General features: G+C 46.8%; 3 protein-coding genes, 1 non-coding gene and 1 pseudogene across 5 annotated transcripts; 3 read left to right on the forward strand and 2 right to left on the reverse strand.

Annotated features, from left to right (window-relative positions):
- Positions 1-53: 53 nt before the first annotated feature.
- Positions 54-4,134, forward strand: LOC133920393 (uncharacterized; annotated as a pseudogene).
- A 7,786-nt stretch (positions 4,135-11,920) lies between these two features.
- On the forward strand, positions 11,921-15,030 carry LOC133921327 (transcription factor BIM2-like). 2 transcript variants are annotated; one of them, XM_062366148.1, is made up of 11 exons: positions 11,921-12,271; positions 12,405-12,497; positions 12,644-12,985; positions 13,096-13,207; positions 13,444-13,513; positions 13,778-13,870; positions 14,002-14,040; positions 14,126-14,291; positions 14,426-14,561; positions 14,645-14,771; positions 14,890-15,030. In XM_062366148.1, exons 1-11 carry the CDS (start codon positions 12,019-12,021, stop codon positions 14,947-14,949), a joined length of 1,491 nt encoding a protein of 496 aa, XP_062222132.1. In that variant the 5' UTR covers positions 11,921-12,018; the 3' UTR covers positions 14,950-15,030. The 2 variants fall into 2 exon arrangements, with proteins under 2 accessions (XP_062222132.1, XP_062222133.1); XM_062366149.1 differs by having other exon boundaries at positions 13,099-13,207.
- A 144-nt stretch (positions 15,031-15,174) lies between these two features.
- Positions 15,175-16,329, reverse strand: LOC133921328 (protein TIC 20-v, chloroplastic-like). The gene has a single exon (XM_062366150.1). The coding sequence runs from the start codon at positions 16,057-16,059 to the stop codon at positions 15,409-15,411; it is 651 nt and encodes a 216-aa protein (XP_062222134.1). The 5' UTR covers positions 16,060-16,329; the 3' UTR covers positions 15,175-15,408.
- Positions 16,330-17,678: 1,349 nt separating this feature from the next.
- Positions 17,679-21,434, reverse strand: LOC133921329 (rhamnogalacturonan I rhamnosyltransferase 1-like). Its single transcript, XM_062366151.1, has 8 exons — positions 20,604-21,434; positions 19,795-19,862; positions 19,601-19,689; positions 19,307-19,472; positions 18,924-19,213; positions 18,605-18,809; positions 18,334-18,491; positions 17,679-18,196 (listed from the first exon to the last, which is right to left on the reverse strand). The coding sequence occupies exons 1-8, from the start codon at positions 20,887-20,889 to the stop codon at positions 17,953-17,955; spliced, it is 1,506 nt and encodes a 501-aa protein (XP_062222135.1). The 5' UTR covers positions 20,890-21,434; the 3' UTR covers positions 17,679-17,952.
- A 2,473-nt stretch (positions 21,435-23,907) lies between these two features.
- Positions 23,908-24,035, forward strand: LOC133923291 (U11 spliceosomal RNA). The gene has a single exon (XR_009910554.1). It is a non-coding gene; the product is annotated as a U11 spliceosomal RNA (small nuclear RNA).
- The last annotated feature ends 3 nt before the right edge of the window (positions 24,036-24,038 follow it).

Here is a 24,038-nt window from a genome sequence, read left to right on the forward strand (position 1 = left end):
AATTTTATCTATATATCCGATTTATCGGTGACCTCCGGTAAGAGAGACAGAGCGCGGGGATAGGGCGGGACGGAGGGCGGGAAGACAAAGGTGAACCGCCCTTGAATTCCGCAGTTGATCTGAGGCATCATCGCGCCATGGGGCTGCTGAAGGTTAACCGGCTCATGTCCATGAAGCGGCAGTGGCGGCGTCGCTAAATTCAAGCCCGCGGTAAGCCGCCTCTTAGCCTCTTATCCTCTGTGTATGGTATTTTGTAGCATCTTTAGAGCGCTTGTACGCAGTTATGCGCTGCTGATTAACTTAGATTGATGTGAGCAAACTATCCTATATTTATTTGACCATATAGCCTAACCTTAGTGGCCATCAAGATTACTGTTTTTTTTTCTGATTGAGTAGGCTATGTCTCCAACCCATCTCATTTTTGTTCCAATCCAATGTGGATCTGTCCTGCCCTATAAAAAAGTGGAATTGTTCCCAAAACAAACATTTTTTGGGGGTGCTACAAGGGAAACCAACGCCTAAAGAACCTTGGGAGGGATAATAAGCGAATTCTGATGGGATCCACTGTCTTTTTCCACAGGGCTGGACGAATTGACGAGATTTGCGGAGGTTGCAGTTCTTTGCAAAAAATATAGGGCCAATTGAACTTTTTTTTTCCTTTTTGCATTTAGAAACAGGTTGGAGTTTTTAAAACGTGTTTATGTTCTTGTGCAGAAGTTTGATATGAGATACGAATTGGATTTCTGTGTGCATTCTTGTGTTGAGCTAGTTGTTTTCTTCTGTTGATGTCTGTATTATTCATAACCATGCATAATGTGTTGCAGATGGATCGATTGCTTCACGGGCTAAAAGGAAGGGATCACCTTATCAACAAGATGAAAATTCTCTTGGTGGTCAAATAACGGGATATTCAGGGCCATACCTTCCAGAGGTACATCATAAAATTTTGATGATGGAAGAATGTTGCAAGTAGAATATCGCTATGACTGCTTGAACTGCACTGTATAGTGTAGACCTGCACAGGCTAACAAAAGTCTATGAGCTGATCTCTTAATTCTGCAATCAACTTTAATGTCAAGCACTTGCATAAACATTCCTATTGTCTCTAGCTTAGAACACAATCTAATAAAATGGTTGCTTTCTAGGTTGTTTATAAGACTTGGCAAGCATCATTAAGACTTGTGACTCGCTTGTCCTTGTAGCGCACCATTCTTTTGTCTGGTCTGTTTGATCTATTATCTCTTCTTAGTAACTAAGGTTTTTGTTATGCAACTGGCATTATAACTTCCAAAGCTATTGGATTCTATTTCATGGGTTCTCTAGCTGTATATGTACCATACGTTAACTATTCAGAAGTCACATGTTTATTTCTGTTTCTTTGCAAAATTGATTCATTTCTATACTGTTGTTCTATAAAACATCATTCCGTGCATTTTTCCTGATACAAATGTACATAAACCAAGATTGTTAACTACTCCATGCCTAATTCAATTCATAGTAGTTAATAAGTACTCCACCTATGACAGTCTTTTTTATAGTAACGTCGCAAAACACTTTTAGGGAAATAGATTATATGTATATAGTGCTCAAAATACCTGCCACCATTACATTCCAGTACACTGTAACTCAATGCACTTTGTGCAATCATGCACAGAACTGTGTTTAGTTCTATTGTTTTTCTTCCCCAAATGAAGTAACCGTTTGCCCTCACAATTCCAATGTTGAATTTTCTCACACGTGTGCACGCAGGACATCTGGTGTCATATACATTTCCTAATGCCAATGCAAGATGCTGCCCAAGTTGCCTGAGTGTCTCAGGCCTTTTTACGTTCCTGGAGATGCCATCCCAATCTCACCTTCAGTGAGGAAGCATTGGGATTAAATGAAAATGCATGTGGAAATGATGAAATACCAAGAGATTTCACCAGCAAAATCGATCACATTCTGAAAAACCACTCAGGCATTGGCGTGAAGACACTCAAAATTCAAGTTGATTCAGTTTACAATAAGCAATACTTTTGTCATCTTGATCTCGACAGTTGGCTTCAGATTGCTGTTAAACCAGGGATTGAAGAACTGAACCTTTCTCTGTCTCGAAGGAACGTAATGTGCAACTTTCCATGCTCACTTTTATCTGATGAAACTGGAGACTCACTTCGGTATCTTCACCTTGCCTCCTGTAACTTTCATCCCACAGTTGGATTTGTTTGCTTGAGAAGATTGACAAGACTATAGCGGTGCACAGTGTATATTACCAGAGACGAACTAGGGTGTCTGTTTTGACACAGAGGAAACAGCTTTTCATCTCTTCTTCGCTTGCCCTTTTAGTTGTGCTTGTTGGTCGAACATTGGAATTGTTTGGAACCAAGGGGCAGCCTTCTTTGACATGATGGAGGAAGCTGCAAGAGTCTTCCAACAGGGCTTCTTCTGGGAAGTCTTTGCGGTAGCAGCTTGGAAAATTTGGAAACAAAGGAATGCTAAAATCTTCCAACATAGCAACCCAACTCTCAGAAGATGGAAGTCCGCCTTCTTCGATACTGTGCGTTTACGGCTGCACATAATGTCAGGTCATATCTTTGTAAACCTTGCTCAATGGCTTGACTCTCTTGCTTAGCGTGTTTTCTCTCCTTTTTCTTTTCTTGTTTGAGGCTGCCATCTTGTGGCGTTGTACAATTCGTTTTCCAGTTCTAATATATGTTCAGTATGGGCCTCCCCTACTGGAGTTATTTCAAAAAAAAAAAGGTGCCTTCTTTCCAATTCTTTCGCTTTGGAGCGGTTGGAACTCAAGGGTTGCAGTGGGATAATTTGCCTGAAAATACCTTGCCTGCAGCGGCTCAGCTACCTCTAGTTGTTAACTTGCATCGGGCTGCAAGTGGTAGAGAGCAAAGCTCCGCATCTATCAAGTTTTCGCTTTGAAGGTGACTTCCATATACAACTCTCACTTTCAGGAACATTGCGAATTAAGAAATTTGAAAGATTTTGTTCCGGTGCTGCCTTTTATGCTCGTACTGAGCTTCCATCCAGCATGCCAAATCTTGAAACTCTTGCCATATATTCTGAAACAGAGGTATAAACTTTATGTGACTATAGACCAGCGATATGCATATAATGATTTTACAGCAGGCATACACTGGAATATAATTAAATCTGACATTTTTTTTTTTTGCAGACGATCAACACACCGATGGTGCCTACTGCCTAGCAAATTCCTCCACCTCAAGTTTTTGACTATTGTTCTTGGTGGAGAGACCTATGATTGTTTTTCTCTGTTATCCTTCTTTGATGCTTCTCCTTCCTTGGAGGCTTTCATCCTGAATGTAAGTCACTGTCCATCCTGCAAAGACAGTAGTAACTAAGGCAGAGTCGTTAATTCAAGTTTGGCTTTTCATCTTTAGGTATGCCCGGAACGCATGGAGCGTGTCTTACTTTTTGAAGATCGCTCAGATCTGAGGAAGATGCCTGAGCACAGTCACGACAAGCTCAACTGCTCAAGCGTGTGCAGATCATCAATTTCGCTTTCTGCAAAGAGCTTAGTTGAGTTGACGTGTCATATTCTTGAGTCTACAACGTCACTCGAGCGCCTTACATTGGACACCACTCATGGTGCGCCTAGATGCTCTATCAACAAATTTGGCAAATGCTGGTTCATGCGCAGGGATGCACTCGTGGAAGCCCATAGAGGTCTCTTGGCAGTCCAAACATACATCAGGTCGAAAGCTCCCCCCGCAGTCGAGTTGAATGTTTTGGAGCCCTGCAGCCGGTGCCATGCTATTGAACTTTAGACGTCAAGTTACCATAATTAGCAGTCTCTCTGGAGGAATAGCTGGCCCAGAGCACAAATTGGTTGTGGTGATGAACATGGCGCGTTGCAATGGGCTGAGAAGCCTGTGAATGGCCCTTACTTTGTCAGGCTAGATGTATTCATGCTTGGCTTCACTTGCTCATTTCTGAGACTGCGACTGGCTGGCTACTTGGACCGTGACCCATCCATCCACCACAGGGGATTTCTTGCATTGCTCGGTTCGTGGAAGGATCATCGATAAGAGAAAATGAGGAATGAGCACTCTGTCGTCTCTCACTTTGTCCTTAGTTCCGGCGAATAATCTTCTTCCAGATATATACACCAGTTACTGAGCACACCTGTTTTACTTTTACGCTTGCTTGACCTTGACGAGTGAGTCTCCAAACCAATCATAAAATTTTACACGTTTTGGCTTCACCAACAAGTAATCATGCATGAGAAATGAGATATCTCTTCAGGCCAGCTATATAAGTGACAGACATGTAACCAAGCATAGCAAACCCCACACCAAGCTGCATTTGCGGTCTTGCACGGGTTAAATTTCCAAAGCCAATATCTCCTGGGAGGTGATCATGGAGTATAAACCGGAGGACGGATCTCTGGCCTGGTTCTGGCCGGCAGCGCTAGCGTCGTGGTTGGCACGCTTCTGCTCGGGCTCCAGCGTCGACGGTCACGACGGACCTGCCAGCGACGACGACGACGACGACGGCAAACCGACGGCGCAGATGGCTGCAGCCGCCATACACCTGACCTACAGTCCTCACAAGATAAAGTTTGCCTGATTATCAAATCCAGTGTATCCCAAACAATTCTCATGTTCCTTAATCTTCCTCTTGCAATTGCGTGCTCAATCACCTTCCTCTGTGGCGTACGTACACGGCACACCTGAGACGCGGACTGTAACTTCGTGATGAACTTGATCAGTGCCTGAGTGGCGATCGATCAAGAATCGGAAATCCAGAAGGAAGACGGGCCAGTCTCTCCTGGTGTCGCGTGCTGGCACCCACGGCCATGACGGCGACAACTCGGTCCCAAAAGCCCCAAATCCACATGCACCTCCCCCAGAAAACAGATCCGTGTCCCGTAATCTACCCCCGAAAAGCAGCCCAAATCCTCTCAGCGCGCGGCCGTCTCGGGTTCTCGGCTGTTACCGCTAATCTGTTCATGCATGTTAAACAACGTGGACTCCAAGCCAGTTAGTTAACATATCGGCTTGATCTCATTTTTATTGTAGTTGGTTGTAACTGCTCTGTATCCTAACTACTTCTGTTATATATGATGTAACCTTAATGCTTGAATATATATGATGAGAAGCCGGCTATTTTATGTACGGCATAATACAAACCTATCGATCTCTGTTGATTTATATGGTACTAGAGTCAAGATCCGATCTAGCCTACCAAAACCTCCATGGCTCCATCCGCTCCTGCCCCCGCTTCGCAAACCACTTGTGCCATGACCTCCACCAACTCACCAGCCTCATCTTTCATGTCGTCGCTCACCAGCTTTGTTACGGTGAAGCTTGATCAGGAGAATTATCTCCTATGGCGTGCCCAGTTCATTCCTGCACTCCACATCCATGACCTCATGGGCTTCGTGGATGGGACACGCCCTACTCCGACAAAGACAATCGCTACCACGACTGAAGGTGGCTCTACTCAGGTCGTTAATCTTGAGTACACGACGTGGTTTCGGCAAGATCAACTTGTCCTCAGCGCCATCCTCACCTCGCTAACGCTCGACCTCCTCGCGCACGTGATGTTCCTCCCGACGGTAGCACAGGGTTGGGGCAACTTGAGCGTATGCTTGCCTCGCGCTCAAGGGCTCGCATCATCTAGCTCCTTGTACATCTGGCCACGACGCAGAAATACGACATGTACATGGGGGAGTACTTCCAACGTATGAAGTCCCTTGCCGACACCATCTCCTTGATTGGACACCCCCTGAGCGAGGAGGAGACGATCTCCTACATCATCGCGGGACTCAGCACCACCCACTACGACGCGCTCATCACTAACCTCACTTTGCACGAAGACCTCTCCCTCGGTGACCTCTACGGCCAGTTCATCAGCTATGAGACACGCAACAAACCTCTCCCGATCCAGCAACATTTTCAGCACTCTGCTAATCAGGCTGTACGTGGGAGTCGGGGTGGTTTTGGCTGAGAAGGAGGAGGTCGTGGCCCCTGGAGTCCTAGCGGCCCTAGCGGTGGCAATGGTAGCTATGGCGGTAGTGGTAGCAGTGCTTGAGGTGGTCGTGGCGATGGACAAGGCGGTCGCGACAACGACGGACATGGCAAGTTGACTTGCCAAATCTGCAAGACATATGGCCATGACGTGCTTCGTTGCTACTCTCGCTTTGACCATGCATACCAGTCGGAGACCAATGCGGCCGGGCATGTCCAGTTCGGTTGAGACGGGGACTACAACAACTCCTACCAGGTTGACACCAACTGAACACAGGCACCACCGATCACCTCACCAACGATCTTGATCGGCTGAGCGTCCGTGAACGCTACAAGGGAGGAGATCAAGTCCAGGTTGCAAACAGTGCAGGTTTATCTATCTCTTACGTTGGCAATTCTACACTTCCTGGCTTAATGCGTCCATTGCATGTTAACAACGTCTTGTATGTTCCCTGCATTAGCAAAAATCTCCTTTCCGTCAACAAATTAACCAAAGATGATGATGTCTTCCTTGAGTTTCATTTGGCTTGTTTATTCGTTAAGGACTGAGAAACGAAAGCAACGGTGGTGGCCAGTGAAAGCCGTAGCGGCCTCTACCCTGTGCCATCCATCCAACGGCATGCCTTCATCACCACCACACCCTCCACCGAACTTTGGCACAGGTGACTCGGTCATCCATCGTCCACTCCATCCTTCGAGCAAACAACCTAGCATCACCATCGAACTCCAATAAAGTGCCCCATGTTTGTGAAGCATGTCAACAAGCCAAGGCTCGTCAACTTCCGTTTGAGTCTTCTACTCATGTGTCTACCTCACCTCTTGAACTTGTTCATTTAGATGCTTGTGTGGGGTCCTGCTATAAAGTCAGTCAATGGTTATTTATATTATGTTAGTTTCCTAGATGATTACATCAAGTTTGTATGGGTTTATTTCTTAAAACACAAGTCCGATGTAGAACATGTTTTTTATCAATTTCAGAAACGTGTTGAGTTACAACTTGGCAAAAAGATTTGTTCTATTCAAACCGATTGAGGGGCAAATTTCAAAAACTCCACCCTTTCTTCTCCAAACTTGGCATCTCCCATCACATGTCCTGCCCGCATACAAACTAGCAAAATGGTGCTATCGAAAGGAAGCATCGACACATTGTTGAAACATGCCTAGCTCTCCTAGAACACTCCATGCCATTACGTTTTTGGGATGAAGCCTTTGCTACAGCTTGTTATCTTATTAATTGCATGCCCACTCGTGTTCTTAACAACTCTACACTGATCCAAAAACTTTTCCTTGGTCCGGTTAATTACTTAGAGCTTCACGCATTCGGCTGTGCATGTTGGCCAAACCTACGCCCATACAATAACCATAAGTTATCCTTCCGTTCTCGCTAGTGCACCTTCATTGGCTATAGCAACATCCACAAAGGGTACAAATAACTTGACAGAGTGACCGACTATGTCTATGTGTCACATGATGTTGTATTTGATGAACACATATTTCCGTTCTTGACACCTGAACACATGCCACCATGCATCTCTGAAGAAACTCTTCTTTTGCCATCCACTCCTATCGAGCTCACTGTGGAAGAGTCATCGTATGCAGATAAACAATCAGTTTTTGTGGCTAACCCTGTTTTTCTAGGACATGATCATGTGCATACATATCCTTATGAGGCTCCAGCTCCTGGCTTGCCTCCCCGCACTCCTAGCTCCCCTCCACGAGCCGATCGTGGCACCCTCTCGCCCGCCTCATCACCTGGTTCTCCAGCTGCGGGCATCGACTCACCAGCCAGTCCATCAGCCCTCAGCTCCCTCGATGCATGCCAGCCGCATGGCCCTAGTCCATTGCATGGCGCTGTAGCGGACATCCCAGATGGCCCCGATCCTGCGCATGCTGAACTGGCCAAGGCAGGCGTTCGGATTCGGCTGTGTGATGGGATTCACGCCCTTCGCATCCTCATGGATGGCATGATCTTCTACGACCCCACTAAATGTGCCTTTGTCACTGTCACCGAGCCATCAACTGTCGTTGATGCCATGGTCACTCCAGAATGGCATGACACCATGGCTTTGGAGCATGTCACTCTTCTTCAGAACGAAACATGGAGTCTCTTTCCTCCCCGTCCCGTCCAGAACGTCATCGGCTGCAAATGGATTTACAAGGTGAAGCAGAAACTGAATGGCACAGTTGATCGCTATAAGGCTCGCCTCATCGCCAAGGGCTTCACTCAACGCTTCGGTTTTGACTATGGCTACACCTTTAGTCCCGTGGTGAAACCTGTAATGATCCGGCTCATTCTCTCTCTTGTGGTGTCCAACTCTTGGAACTTGCGTCAAGTGGATATCCAGAATGCCTTTCTGCACGGGGAGATTGAGGAAGAAGTATACATGCACCAGCCGCGTGGATATGTTGATCCAGATCGACGACACTTTGTTTGTAGGCTTCACAAGTCTCTCTACGGGTTAAAGCAGGCTCCGCGAGCATGGTACTCCACACTCAGTAAAAAGCTTCATAATTTGGGTTTTGTCCGGTCTATTGCCGACACCTCGCTGTTTGTGTTCCAGCAAGAGAAGGTGACCATACACACACACACACACACACACACACACACACACACACACACACACACACACACACACACACACACACACACACACACACACACACACACACACACACACACACACACTTATCTACGTGAATGACATCATTATTGCAAGCCCATATCCCCAAGCTAATGAGAAGCTCATCATGAAGCTCCGAGATGCCTTTGCAGTGAAGAACTTGGGTGCACTCAGTTATTTCCTTGGCATGGAGGTTCAGCCGCACTCAGATGGATTGGTTCTTACCCAGACCAAGTACGCCACTGATCTCCTTAAGAGGGTCAACATGCAGACATGCAAGTCCATCTCCACACCCATGTCAAGCACTGATAGATTGAGCAGGACGTCCGAAACTCCTTCTTTGCTGATGATACAGTCAAGTACCGCAACACCATCAGAGCGTTGCAGTCGATGGCTTTGTTGTTAACAAACTCTGCTAGTTTCTCCAAGAACCAACCGATGTACATTGGGCTGCAGCTAAGCGGGTTCCTCGGTATATTCAGGGCACCCTATTGCTTGGACTACTGGTAACCGGTCACCATCAACTGAGCTTAGTGTGTTTTCCGATGCTGATTGGGCTGGCTATCCAGATGATCGTCGCTCGACTGGTGGCTATGCCATTTTTCTTGGCCCAAAACTGATCTCCTGGAGCGCGCGGAAGCAACCTACAATGTTCAGGTCTATTACGGAGGCGGACTATAAGGCAATTGCTAATGCAACTGTAGAACTTGTTTGGGTGCAGTCGGTGTTAGAAGAGTTGCGCATTTTCCAGGCCAAGGCACCTACTCTATGGTTGCAACAACCTTGGAGCTACCTTCCTCTTGGTGAATCCAGTGTTACATGTGAGAACTATACATATCGAGATTGATTTTCACTTTGTGCGAGAGAAGGTAGCAACCGGCACGCTTCAGGTTCGGATATATTTACAAAGGCTCTACCAAGAGAACCCTTCGACAAGTTGAAGTATGATCTTAACTTGGTGACTAGGTTAGATCAGGGGGTTGTTAAACAACGTGGACTCCAAGCCAGTTAGTTAACATATCATGTCTTAATCTTATTTTTATTGTAGTTGGTGACTAGGTTTCTCATCTCTCTCATACATATATATATATATATATGTGTGTGTGTTGTACGGCATAATACAAACCTATCTATCTCTGTTGATTTTTACTGCAGACAGCGACAAAGCAAGCAGCCGATGGGTCGATGCGTTGGCCACGTGATGCAGCACCCCAAGCCTGTTTAGGCTCAGATCTGACCGACGAGCGGAGCACTATCTTAATTCACCGGGAGTTGGTTAAAGAATCGATTAATCGGCTAGCCGGCTAGGATCGATCGAGTTGTTTACTGATCCCCAAACGGGTTCCTCAGCTTGCTGCAGAGAGTGGCAGAGGGAATGTTCGTTCCGATGAGAGCAGTACGCCATCCATCCATTAACCTCCCAATAATTTGATCAGATGATCAGATCCCATCATTTTTAAGATCGATCGATCTGAAGAATCATCCACCATGCGCAGAGGTGTAATAGCCCCAAGAGGAAACGGCCGCGAAGCTTCCCGGGTTGTGCGAGACACATGCGCCTTGTCGTATTGGCCGCAACGACTTTTAGCCCTGCCTCACCTAGTCACCTACTTCGGTTCGCGAATCCTAGCTTAACTGTAAGCTATCACTTCGCCCAAATTTGTTAACGCAGGTGATTTTATGTATACGGGCCATAGCTGTTTGATGTACGTGTTGGGTTCATGCACCGCCTCATCGGTCACCGATGGACCCATGTCCATGTAGTAGGTGTCGCCCCACCGTTGGCACGTGCACCATGGTACTGCTACCTACGCGCGATCGCTGACAGGGACAGCCGCATGCAGACGCGTCGGTTACATCGTACACGAGTTGATCCGCCGTGCCGTGGGCTATCCCGTTTCACCGCGCGCTCGTTCCCGCGCACGCCGGGCAGGACGCCCAACTCGGACATGCCATGTCGCCACGATCCCATGCGCGCTCTCGTGCTCTAACCAGATGGACGCGCACGCCTTTCCGCTCTCGAGGGCTCGAGGTTGTAGTTGTAAAGGCCACCACCCACCGAACGCAGCAACGCGCTGGCGGCCGGCATCGGATCGACCAGCCGCGAGCGCGCAGGTGGCAGGCCGGCGTGGCGTGGCGTGGCGGTGTCGCGCTCGATCGATTGGTTGGCTAGGCTAGCACGACGCGCGCGGCACATGATCGAGCATGAGGCGTGAGGGGGAGGCAGGGGCACACATGACGCACCGGCTAGCGAACTGCCTGCCGGAAACCGCGGTGTCTCGCCACAGCCAGCGGCCAGCCTCGTTGGCTCGGAATGTGCGCGCGACGGATGGGAGATGGTGGAGCACGTGAGAGCTAGGTGAGCTAGCCTAGCTAGCTCTCTCTTTTCGTTCGCCTCTCTGCACTCTTTTGTATGGACCCGGATTCTCTGCATTAATACATCATTAATGCAGAGGATCACTGCTTATACAGTAAAATGAGTCTGGTGCTACAGTGCTGTGCATTAGTTAACCATATATTGCTGTAGCAACAGTAATCTGGTTCTACATACAGACGTTTTGGTACTGTAGCATTACTGTAGAGTCACTGTAGCATCGAATCTGATGCATCCACTCTGAAATCAACGGCTCGGAGCAGACCTAAATGCACTTTACTGCAGCTACAGTAGCCTCTCTGCAGTTGCCTGTAGCAACTGCAGAGGATCCCGATCCCTTTTGTATCCTTCACCCTTTTGTTTGGTTCAAAAGATAGGGTAGGATGAGAGATGTTATTCTTGTTTCTTTATTTATTAAGAGGCGGTAGGGGCAGAATCATCCCTCTTAATATGCTGAATGAGGCTATTTCTCTAAATCGGTAAGATAAAATCATTCATATTTACTAATCATACTCATTAGTAAAATGGTTAGTGATATTAGTATATTTGTATTACTTATTAGTATATATTACTATGAGCTTAGATTTTGTAAAGGTTAATGTGCTAATTCGTGGTAATTAATGAGCTAATTAGAGTATGATTAGGGTTGATTAGCATATTTTATTCTTAATTAGTAATGACTATGATAAAAGTAATATTAATACGCGTCAGTGCATATTGATTAGTATATTATTAAAATTAAAAGATATAATTAATTGATGATTCTCGTCACCATCCGTCCTTGTTCCTTTAAAAAAAAGCAATTGGATCCGTTGATTATATATTATCCTTTGTGACGCAATTAGCGGTGGTAATCTCCGCTGTCTCATCAAACGCTGGCCGTTCATATATGTCAGAACTCAGAACTCCCGGAAATGTCTTACTTCGCCGACATGCTTGTAACTCTGCGTGGATAACACGCTAAGGCCTTCACATCTCCTTGATGTTTATGTTGCATCGGAGAGAGAGAGAGTGAGTAAACTTTTGAAGATACTCCATGTTTCAAAAGAAAAGAAAATATAGAAGACACAGCCAGACAGGGCAGGCAGGTTTACCTCCCATTTTTCTCCCCCTGGCTCTTCTACCTGACTATAATAAGCTCAGCGGAGTCGACAGCCGAATTCGCCACATTCCGTCGGTACTAGAAGGCAGCAAGATCCAGACACCATCTTTCTGCTGCAGCGGCAGCCTTGGCAGGCGCCAGAGATCTCTCGGTTCCCGTGTCCGCATGCCAATGCAGCTCTTCCAAGGTACCATGTCAGAAACTTCGCCGTCTTCTTCGCTCGTTGCTCTCTTGCTGTCGCCGCTCAACTAGCCTCTTCTCTCTTTTTTTTTTCTCTATTCCGTTGAAGCTGACGGCTGTGCTGTGCCCGTAATTTGCAGGAGAGAAGCCGGCGCATGATTTCCTCTCGCTCCACACCGGAGGAGGCTCTTCGTCGCCGGTTCAGCTCCAGGACACGCAGCATTCCACCCAAGGTAAGCGTCATGGTTCAGAATTCTGGCCGGAACTTCAGGCACCTTTCATGTCCAAAGCACCAGTGCGACCTGCGTCTTGCTGTCCGCGCAGATGACAGGGTTGTATTGTATGCATCAACTTGCTAACCCATGTAATTTCACTGCAGTTGTAGCATACGATTTGGGAGTGCACAATTCCCTAAAGCCCCTCAAACTGGCCAAGCAGCGTGGCGGCGGCGACGGAGCGATCGGCATGGCATCGTCGGGTTTGGAGGTGGACTTGGAGGAGCATGTCCTACCGGGTGGCGTCGAGACCTTCAGCATCAGTCAGGTGCCATCTGCTCAGTCCAGGGGAGAAGTCGCAAGCCATGGCATCGCTAGGGGTGCGTTTGCTCCTGTCCTTCATGGCTCCAGAACGGAAGGTACACATGGCACAGAATCTGGAACCAGGGCTCACAGTGGTCCGTCCACAATGTGGCAAGATTCAGGCATTGATCAAAGATCCAGAGGTAAGAGAGAGTGCACAGATAGATAGCTTTTTCATCGAGGAGTAAACTACATGGGCGTTGTTCTCTAGTATATTATTCCATGTCAGACCCTGATTGCTCAGTATATTCAGCAGCGAGAGGAGAGGGAAGAAGCAGCGGCAGCAGTGCTGATCAAAGGCCCGGCACTCCGAGATCAAAGCATTCCGCTACCGAGCAGAGGAGAAGGACCAAGATAAATGACAGGCAAGCTCGTTGAGGTCGAAATTCCATTTTAAATTGTATTCGGCAGATCAGAAACTAAAGATTAGCAACAAAGATAGTGAAATCTAGTGAGAGCTCAACAAGTTTTACTCACATCAGGAAATGAACCTGACATAAATAAACAAACGTTACATTATATTCTGTTGCAGAACAATTTATACATGGGATGTGACATGAGAAATGTATTTTGACGAGTATCGGTTAATGCTCTCCTCTAGGCTTGAACTACTTCGGGAACTCCTACCACACGGTGATCAGAAGAGGGACAAAGCCTCTTTCCTTCTCGAGGTAAGCAGAACTTCAACTTTGGCACTGCAGTCCGCCGGTGACCAGAAATCTCATAATTCCCGGTTTAACACTGAACCTATTGGTCCCAATTTTTGGTGCAATATCCTCCTTGTTACTTCTCAATCATTGCATACACATATTAGGAACTAGGAATGAAAAAGAAAGATTTCTAAGTGAAAACGAATCTCAGAAATGGGCGAGATTTGAACCCTGATCAGCGCGTTACAGCACAATATTTTACCATGTGAAACATTTTGCTCGCAGGTCATTGAATACATAAGGTTCTTGCAAGAGAAAGTCCAAAAGTTCGAGTCAGCCAACCCACAAAAGAATCACGAGGATTCCTTCATGCCATGGGTACTAACATAGCCATGTTACCATGTTCATAACAGTATTATACAATAACCATGCATCTGTTTTACCAGAAATGCAAACAAGGTTGCATTGGAATTTTAACATTCTTTTTCTCCATTATTTTTTCTTGCTAGGCAAAAGTTTACTACAGATCATGCTGGAGAAACACAGAGGTAGTTACACACACACACAAAAGAATAGCATATGAAAGTGCAGTTACCCATGACATATCAATGATAGGTATCTTTCTTTGTCCAGGGAGGAAGATTATCACCTTCCACACAAGGTATGAACAAAGAACAATATGGCTCCAAGCAAATTACAGAGGTACCTACTGCTCTCTTCAGCACACAAAGCGCGAGAGAAACAATTACAACCAACAGTACCCCCCAAAAGGTGGCAACCACAGCACAAAACTGTGCAAGTAAGTTACTTGTTTTCCCTTTCTATTGCTTAATTAAGTTACTTGTTTTCCCTTTCTATTGCTTAATCACCTTTCTCTCACCACGGTTCATGGTAAGAACTTGAATTACTAATCCTGATGTCTCTAAAATGCAGACATCAGCGCACCTACCAGAAAGCCACCATGGTTGAGCATGTCAACCCCTGATTCAGGCAACGAAACACTAATCGAGAACAAGAGACAATGTCTTCACGAGGACACTCGCAGTATTTCTAATGCTTACTCTCAAGGGTTTGTTCCTAAACTATTGTTGCTTTACCCAATTATAAGTTAGCTATATCTGTATAATAAACCACAGTTTTTATTTGTGACAGGATATTAACTAGATTGACAGAAGCTCTAAAAACGTCAGGAGTAGATCCATCTCAAGCTAATATATCTGTAGAGATTAATATGGGCAGAAGAGAAACAGTACATAGTGACATACATGGCGATTCAAAGGTAATAACGATGTATGAAGTACATGGACAAGTGAACATTTACAATGTTCCTAGGTTTATGTCATGGCTTACTCACGATTAGTCATTTATTTACCACTTCTTTTCTGCTCACTTTACAGGTTAATGAAGGTGAAGACTCTACTCATGTGGCCAAGAGGCTCCTGTGTGAAAGAAGCTAGATCTCAATTTCAAACTAGAAAATTCATACATCGCCAAGTCCAGACCAGGACTTCATAGAAGCAAACCACAATTGATGCAATTCTTTTATTTATATTGCAATCACATTTACTGACCTAAGCTTCCATTTGGATACGAAGGAAGCTGCTTAGGGGAGGGTAGTGAGAAACCTCCCTGATTCATTCATTTCTCATCTGTAAATGCAATTCAGATTGTTCAACAGTGTATATGAGTTGCTCTCTCAAATTTCTTAATTCAACAAATATGGTCGTACACTAGGTTGAAATGTCATTGTATCAACCTTCCGCAATTCATCCAATTCAATCGGTAGCTAGAACTATAGACAGCAAATGTAAACTATACTACTGAACTTGCGATTCCCAAGCATCATTGGACAGTTGAGATTTGTGTGCATATCACCAGATCCCCTTTCCCTTTTCACCAGCAAGATTCGACGGAACTCACATCACCTGGCGCTCAGCTGCATCAGCGACGATGGGCAGCCTTGGCGTCTTCCCGAGCAGGCACGCGCCCCCGCCGTACACCAAGCAGACGAGCAGGAACAGGAATACGGTGTTCTCCATGCTCTGGAAGATCTCGAACCCAACCCCGCCGCCTGTGGAGGGCGCGAATGACTGCGCGAGCAGGTCGGGGAAGATGAGCAGCACGTCGAGCGCGACGGCCTGCATGGCGTTGAAGCGGACGAATCGGGGGAAGGCCTGCTGGTTTCGCACCACGGCGAAATAGAGCGTGAGGAAGAGGAGGAAGGGCGTGAGCGGCGAGGAGTGGAAGAGGCGCGCGGCGGGCGCGAGCGGGCGGAGGAGCGCGCTGAAGAAGGGGAACTGCGCGAGGAGGAAGCGGCCGTGGTGCGCGCCGTCGAGGAACGGGTACAGGTAGGCGCCCGCGGCCACGAGGCGGTCGAGCGCCTCCACCGCGTCGCTGTTGTCGTTGTTGTTGGAGGCGCGCGGCGGGGCGGCGAGGAGGCGGCGAGGGGTCGCGGTGTGGCCGGTGAGGAAGACCCGCCGGTGCGGGACGCTGAGGAGGTGGGATGGGCTCGCGCGGTGAAGCGGGCTCGGGGACGAGAGGAGGAGCAGCGAAACGGCGGATGCCATGGGGGCCGCGTTTCGGTTGGGTAATCCGCTGCTCGGCGCGCGTGGGGTGTGGAGATTTTTGGGGGTTCTGGGGCTGCGGCGCGCGGCAGGCGAGGCGTTTGGGTGGGGGGTAGTAGCGCCGCGCGGGCGCGGGTGCGGGTGCTGGTGCTGCCTCCTCCGCGCGGGTGCGGAGTGGAGATTTTTGTGGAGTTCGTTCCGGGGGATGTGGCCGAGTGGGAGGCGAGGAGATTGGTTGGTGGTGCAGTGCGGCCGTGCTCGTGTGCTACTGCCTCTGCCGCCGTGCCGCGGCGTGGTGGACTGGTGGGGAGGACGGTCAGGTGCCGTGCCGCGCGGGGAATATCACGTGGGCCGCCTTGTAGCGTGTATCGCGGACTCGTTATCGTGTGGTTTGGTTCGGCTGGATCGTGTGGATGGGTCTTGGGCTTTCTTTGTGTGGCCAGGCCGCGTCCATTAGGGGATGCCGGATCGTGTTGGAGGCCCAAACTTGGTAGGCCGGCGTTCCGGTTCACCCAGATCTGGGAAGGTGAAGATTGTTAATGGGCTAGGAGGTGAGGCCTTGCCAACAGTGGCTGGGCGAAAACGCTTCGATTTTCGTCAGTTGATAACGATGGTGTTGCCAGCCCATAACAAGTTTCTTTTTCTTCTTTGTAGTGGCAGCCATAACAAGTTTTAGCGCTACCACTCAATGTACCAACGACGCGACACTACACTAAACGAGCAACGAATGTATGTTGATTCACGCACGAAAGATGTTGAACTGGACTACCGAAGTAGCTGGGTCGCTCCATTTCATTCCTCATGACTACCTAGCTCCGTGTTTGCGTAACAGGGTTGCCCGTGTGTTTGTTTTACCGGCAGCACCATAGCAGAGGCGGTGACGTTCGTGCATCGGATCTGATAATTCACCATGGACACAGCTCCCACTGACGCAACCACAAGTCCACCAGTCTCCTGGCAGTATAGTGCACTCCCAAGATTGCTCTTGCATCAAGGTTAATCCTCCATCTTAATCACCACTGAAAGCAAGGCGCACGAACTCGCAAGCTAGCGAATGTACTCCACCTCCTGGCGCTTCAATGCCCCTAGGGATCGGATGCACGTTGACCAACACAGTGCACGACGTACGCAAAACGCATCGCCTGCAGAATCGAGAAGACGAGGCATTCAACAAACATCGCGATGCCATCACGAGATTGAGGCAGAGGCGACGGCAAAACGGGGGAGGGGTTAGGTTGAGGCAAAAATGACGTTGCATCTCATCGAAATGGGAGCGCAGGAAAACGGGAACTAATCGAGCAACCCGAGGCCAGATCTGTCCAGCGATGCAGGTGTCCTGCAATAAGACAATGGCGTAGCACGTCTAGTCAACCTCCCAGTCTCCCAGAACTGCTCGAGCATCAAGGCTAATCCTATATTAATCATCACTGAAAACAAAGAAGCACGTTAACAAGCGGATATGCTTGGAGGCTGTAAAAGCTTTCGCGGACTGGAGAAGATGGACAAGTTATCAAGAATCACGGGGCACTGTTGTGTTATCAAAATGTTGGCACATCTATGCTTTTCTGATCCTAACGATTCCTTCCTTACAAAGATCACTCCTATGGGACTTACACCATCCATACATGAATAAGCAGCTCTGCATTTGTTGGTGTAGTCAGCAGATTTGCCTCTCCATTCCAGTATAATGTCTACCTATGTACTACCAGCTACATTCAAGTCGGGTATCCGTCCTTTCTTGACCCTGTCACAGGCCTTCTCCATGGCTCTCAACTACTAGCAAATACTAGCATATTAGCATGCCTCTTCAATTGAGGGGCTCGGAAGAAAAGATGGATCATCTTCTAGGTTCAGCCATGCCAAGTTACAGAAAGAATGATAAGAGTGCTGACAAGATCACGATGTTCGCAACAGATTGGGATCTCGCGTGCATTCTTGAGGGTTGGCGTAGAAGTAGTCCTCTTCCTTGGGTCTGTCAGGGATCACTGTCCTAGCTGCCGCTGATCCCATCCGGTTTTCATGGACGCCCTTGATCAATGAAGAGAACTCATCCCACCGCAAAGATCCACTATTATACTGATCTACCAGCTCAACAGTGAGTTTTCGATCCAGCAGGATTGTTTTCTTGAAGCCCATGTACCTGTATCAGCAAATGGTACTCGACATGTTACTCAGTTTCTACAAGTAAATAATGCAGAAAAACGGAGTGCAAAACTTGATCAAATCTAATATGCTAGTCATTCATGATGGTATACACTAAGCTGAGATAATAGATACCTGCGATGGCCTTCCACAACTTTAGCCATGTTGCCATCATATGTTGGAACAAATATATCACTTTCCAGTGATACCAAGTAATCCAGTGCTGCCATTTGTGATGAATGGTTCTGAAAGAGCATGAGATCAGAAGGTTCCAAAAGTGTCTCTTTTCGCACCTACACATCAATGTCAGAACAACAGGCATCAGCGGAAAATGGAAAATAGACACTGATTAATGACAGCATAATACATCAGTGTTAGCATCGATGTATGTAACCATTTCCCATACCACGTTAGGATAAGCTGAAGTAAGAGAAGCCATTCTGCGTTTTCCACCATATATCTCTCCAGCTGCTATATATATTTGCATACTTCTGTCAATATCCAAAGCTCTAAGGACAAGAGCAATCTCCTCTGGCGTCAAAGGGCAAAGGCCATCTTTTCTTTTCGCAATAGAGTTTATTACTTTCTCTTTCCACCATGGGTAAGCATACCTGAAGTTTCAGTAACCCCACTGTCAGTATCTGAAACATGATGTACTTTTACAAGACCTTAAAGGATCTGTGTGAACCAAGTAGTGGAATAAATGGTAAGCGCGAGAATTTTACCTCATTCTTGTAAGCTCCTTGGCTTCTTTAGGAGTGCAACCTTCAGTACAGCCAGAGAAAGCAAGCATATCCATCTCATATCGTAAATGAAGAACCAAGAAGGGGCCATTTTGGCGGAGCATTCTAATTACTCGCCTGCCTAACTCCTCAATTTGGGACGTAAATTTGAGTGCAGCATAATTCACCCGGCAACGCAATCTCTGGATCTCCAGAGGTAGACCATTATTTGCCAGCCTAGCATCAGTTCTATTCAGATGGAGAACCTTGTATTTCCGAATCAAAGGAAGAATCTGTACAGGATAAAAGACCAATCAGCCTCTTCACCAAATGGTAATGTATTATGGAGTACAGAGAAAGGACACATAAAATCAGACATCTCTGACCTGCTTATGGTAATAGGAGATATCGGACCAACTAATAGGAGGCATTGAGTGAAACCTTCCTAATTCCACTCTTCGCTTTACCCTCGGTGGCAGTTCTCTAAGTATACGAACCTCGTCTCTAAGAGAGGTTATAAAATGTTCAACATCGAATATATCCTGAAATTCACTGCAACAAATAGAAAAAAGGAGGTTTGCATTTGCATAAGTATATTGTCACAAAGAAAGCATAAAATCCACTAATGATTCAATAAATAAACCGGGAAAAGAAACATTATATCATAACAGCAAACACACCTCGGGTCATTCCAAAATGATGTCTTATCTAACTCGGGCACTATTAAAGTCACATTCAAATATCTTGCAATGACAACCATATCACATATCTGTTTCAGCAGGGAAAAGAGATGGATGCTTAACGTTCGATGCTTCAAAGCATTGTCTGAAAGAAAATTAGCAATGACTAAATGGAGAGATTTTAAGATGCTTACAGCGGCCCGCATTTGGTTAAGCCCACCATTGCATGAAACCATCAAATAACCATTGTTTCTATAAATTCCTAAAAGAAAAATGAACAAAAAAAGATTAGGCAAATTAAGAGGAACTGAATCACATGGTGCAATGCACATCAAGCAAGGCTTTATCCTACAATACTGCTTATATTGTGACGTAGATGAGCCTCACTGACCTTGGTAATCATACAATCCATTCAATTTATATTCTGTGAGGAGGTGAAAGCTATTCTGTTCATTATCAAACAAAAATGTACAATATCTATGCTCTTAATTGGGCAAATTGACTTTGTGGTCACCCGTGTGAGTTCCTATTCCTAAATGCCATAGTGAAAACGAATTTGGGTACTGGAAGTTTGGAATGCACCATAGTTGGTACCAAAAGGGAAAAGGCTACCAAAAGTTGGTACACGCTCCTTTCCCACCTGTCTCGAAATGATTAACATATTACCATCCAAGGATTTGAAACAACAGCTGAAAATTCTGTCAAAACCCTTCAATTATAAAATCATGAAGAACTGCTACTTCCTTTTTTAGACCATGAAGAGTTGCCACCATGAAGCGAAACAACCCAAAATACGCATGCCATAGCTCATGAGCAAATTGCAATCCGAATTATAACACAATCGCTGGGCTATTCTGCGTGGCTACTGGCTACATTGCCAGTAACATCACCAATGCACAAAATCTGAATAACTGATGAACATAAAACGCATTAACGTATGCCTACAACTGATTTGTCCATTCAAACCGTATGCAATCGATGAGAGGAGAATAGTATTACTCACTCTTTGGCGGCAGCGCGGTCTTCTCCACGACAGGGTCTGGCATTGCAAGCCGCGTGGTGGTGACCGCGGCGGCCTCCCGCGCCGTCCGGCACGACGGCCACCCCTTCAGAACGCGGGGCCCCCAAGTGTTCCCTGCGGCCATGAACTGCAAGACGCACGTCCAGAGCACCACCGTCATTGTGGCGCGCAGCATCCACGGCGTCAAGCGCGACCGCGCCACAGCGGCCACCGACGGGCACCTGAGCTTGTCCGCCGCCTTGATCCCCATTGCCGCCTTGCACACCATCGAGCATGGACCGGCGCGATCAAAGAACCTCCCTAAGAAGAAGCATCTTCGCCCACACACGTCAAAATCCACCAAGAACTCCAGGGAATCGCCTCGCGTCCACTCAATGCATCGGCAGCACGGTGACAAGTTCTCCCACCCGCGGAGGACAAGATGCCACCTTGCGCGCTGCTAATGCGCTATATGAACGCGACTCGCGCGTCCAATGAGGCCCCCGAATTGGCAAGAAATCGGGAGGAATCCCAACCCGACGCGGAATTGAGCGCCCCCAGCTCCAATCCAGCAGTTATTGCCAATTCTTGGGCGCCCCCGCCTTATCACCTTCCTTTCACAGCCGAATCTTGGGCTGGGGACCAAGACACGGCACCAAAAGACACCGTCTCTGCTCGCGCCGAGCCGGGACTCGGAGGCGAGCAGGGAACGACGGGGGATGGCTGCTGCGGCGCGGCGGCGGGGAGCAGGTGGATCTCGCCTGCCTCGGGCGAGCGCCTCGGAAGCAGGGGAGGGCTGGGCGTGCCGCGTGCGTGTGCGTATGGAGGAGGAGCGATGCGTGGGGGCGTGAAGTTATTTTTGGACCCCCGCGTCGGTGGCACTGTTAATACTTGGCGGACGTGTCCGATTAACCGGTGGGGGACGTGGTAGGCGCCACCAGCAGGTACAGATGAAAAAGGAAACGGTAATTCCCTGTTTTCGAACTTTTTCGCTGTAGAAACCGGAAACTATATAAAAAATAAAAATGAGAAAACTATGTGAAGATAATAGTATAAACAATTTAGTTATTTTTCGATGGTTTTTGAGTTTATCTGTTTTTATCAGGAATTATTATCTAGAATTCTCAATTTAGGCACGGTCTAACAAGCAACATGCCTTCTGGACTTCCAGGCTCTCAGTGCAACCTACTGTTAATCTATTTGTTAAGTCATTTGTGGTAAGTTGAAGTTGAAATACTTAGAAGCACTTAAATACCGTAGAAAAAATTGTGACTGAATTGCTTGGTGTGTATTTTTTAATAATATAGAAATAAGGCACCATAGAGTTAGAGTTGGCGTTTAGAGCTGTGATTCGATACTTTTAGATACAAAATATCGATTCCCGATCGATAGATTTTCATTCTGATAATATCATGTCTTATTTTCTCGTATTATCGACGTCTATTTGTTTATGACATTATCATTATTCATTTTTATTTTTAAAAGAAAATGTGAAATTAAAAGTGGTTTAAGACTTTTCTAGTTTTGGTACCGTTTTCATCTCTATCCGGAGGCGTACACGAAGAGGTCTGAGCACGCGTGGACGGTGAAGATGGCGGCAAGCGGGAGACGAAGCGGATGGGGGCCGGGTCGGGGAGCGCCGTGTGTTGGGGCGAATCCATGTGAACGGTGGCTCCTGGCTCGGACGCCGTTATATCACGTCCCGGCCCCACTGGACAGGAGACGAAGAGGAGTGAATGTGTGATTTTATCGTCACGTGTGGCCAAGTTACCGAGTTACCAGTACCACCGTGTTCGTGGTCGAAGCAGTAAATCGCTAACCATAGTTAGAAGTAATCAACCAGACACTACACTTATCACGTTTAGATGCTGGTCATTAGCTCGTGATACGACCTTACAAATTTACAATCTACCAGCAGCGATTCGTTTATGTATGCGAGTATATCCAACACTACGGTGAGCCACCGGAGCATATGCTAGCGGTGTCAATTTTTTTAGACGAAGGAAATATAATTTACAACTTTTATATTAATACCATGTCAAAATATCAAGGATATATATACACACATATATGGTAAGTAGCCCGCCCTGCAGTAGCAGGCCATCGGTCCAGCCTATGTGCACAACCAGAGCGTGCCATGTGTGTTTGAAAAAATAGCTAGAATTTAAGTGTGAATACTTACTATGACTCAGATGTTTTTAGTAATTATCAATAATATAATATTTTACTATGATTTAAATTTTTTAGTAAATTTATTATAAACTAGAAATTAAATTTATCATGTGTTGAAAATTTACTGTGGTTTAGAAGTTGTTAGTAGTTTGTAAAAATAATTTATGGTAAATTTAGTAATTTAGGATCAGTAGTTTAGTTTAATAATTATTATTAGTTACAATAATATCAATAATTTTGTTTAATGATGTTAATAGTTTTTTTTATTAGTTTCTAGTAGTTGGTCGTATCTTCAGTGGTCAGGAGAGGCGCGGCTGACGTGGCACGTGGTGCATTCCGGCACCCGCACCGACAGCCTGCTGTGACGAAGTAGGCTGGACCGGGTGAAGGTGTAGAATAGTTGAATAAGGCTACCGTGTGTGTGTATATACAACACACGCTGCACCATGAGTACTCGTGCCGAGTCAGTTCAGGAAAAAAAACGCTAAGAACTTACGGTGGCAATAGTCCATGGAAAGCGACAAGGCGAGAGTAAAAACAATGCAAGTCCCTGAGCTGCAGGGAGTCAGGGACCCCTCATCCTTCTCCACTTCAGTGCTCACGATTTTTTTTTAGAGAACTTCAGTGCTCACGACTCACGAGCTGTCCACATATGTGCCCACTGGAGCCTTTGTCCATGGGGAAAGGGCACTGGGACGTACAGTAGCAGTAGCTTGAGAAGATTCGACTATTTCCCAATCCCAAAAGGCACGTGAACGTGAGATATATATGAGTTACCCTATAGTGAGGGAATGAGAAGATCGACGCCGATCTCTCATCCCGTGAGAAAAGAGCCTTATCCGTTCGATCATCGGATCACTCACGCTGCAACTGGAGGAGGAACACAGTGTCTGGGAAGTGTGCGACATTTGCTTATACAAATGAAGCGACCCATGGGCCGTCAGCCGTGTAATTCAAAACAAGTCATGGGCCGTATCTCCCTGCCCGCTACACGTAGCATGAGGCCCAGAAGGCCAGAGCTGACGCTCACGCTGGGCAGGGAGGAGCGGCTTCAAATAATCCCACATCGGGGGTGCACGGAGGAGCAACAGCGAGTGGTGAATACAAATAGGGGCGGGATGAGACGGATATCTCTAAAAAGGGCCGGTTGGCTATGTATGCCACTTCCATCCTAGTTTGATGGGTGCTGTATGGCTATCAAGACATATGGCCGGCATAATTTGTGGAAATCGATAGGGTTGGCTCGCTGCGGCCGACCCTCCAAGA

This window comes from Phragmites australis, chromosome 6 (assembly GCF_958298935.1).
Source record: "Phragmites australis chromosome 6, lpPhrAust1.1, whole genome shotgun sequence".
Lineage (NCBI taxonomy): Eukaryota > Viridiplantae > Streptophyta > Magnoliopsida > Poales > Poaceae > Phragmites > Phragmites australis.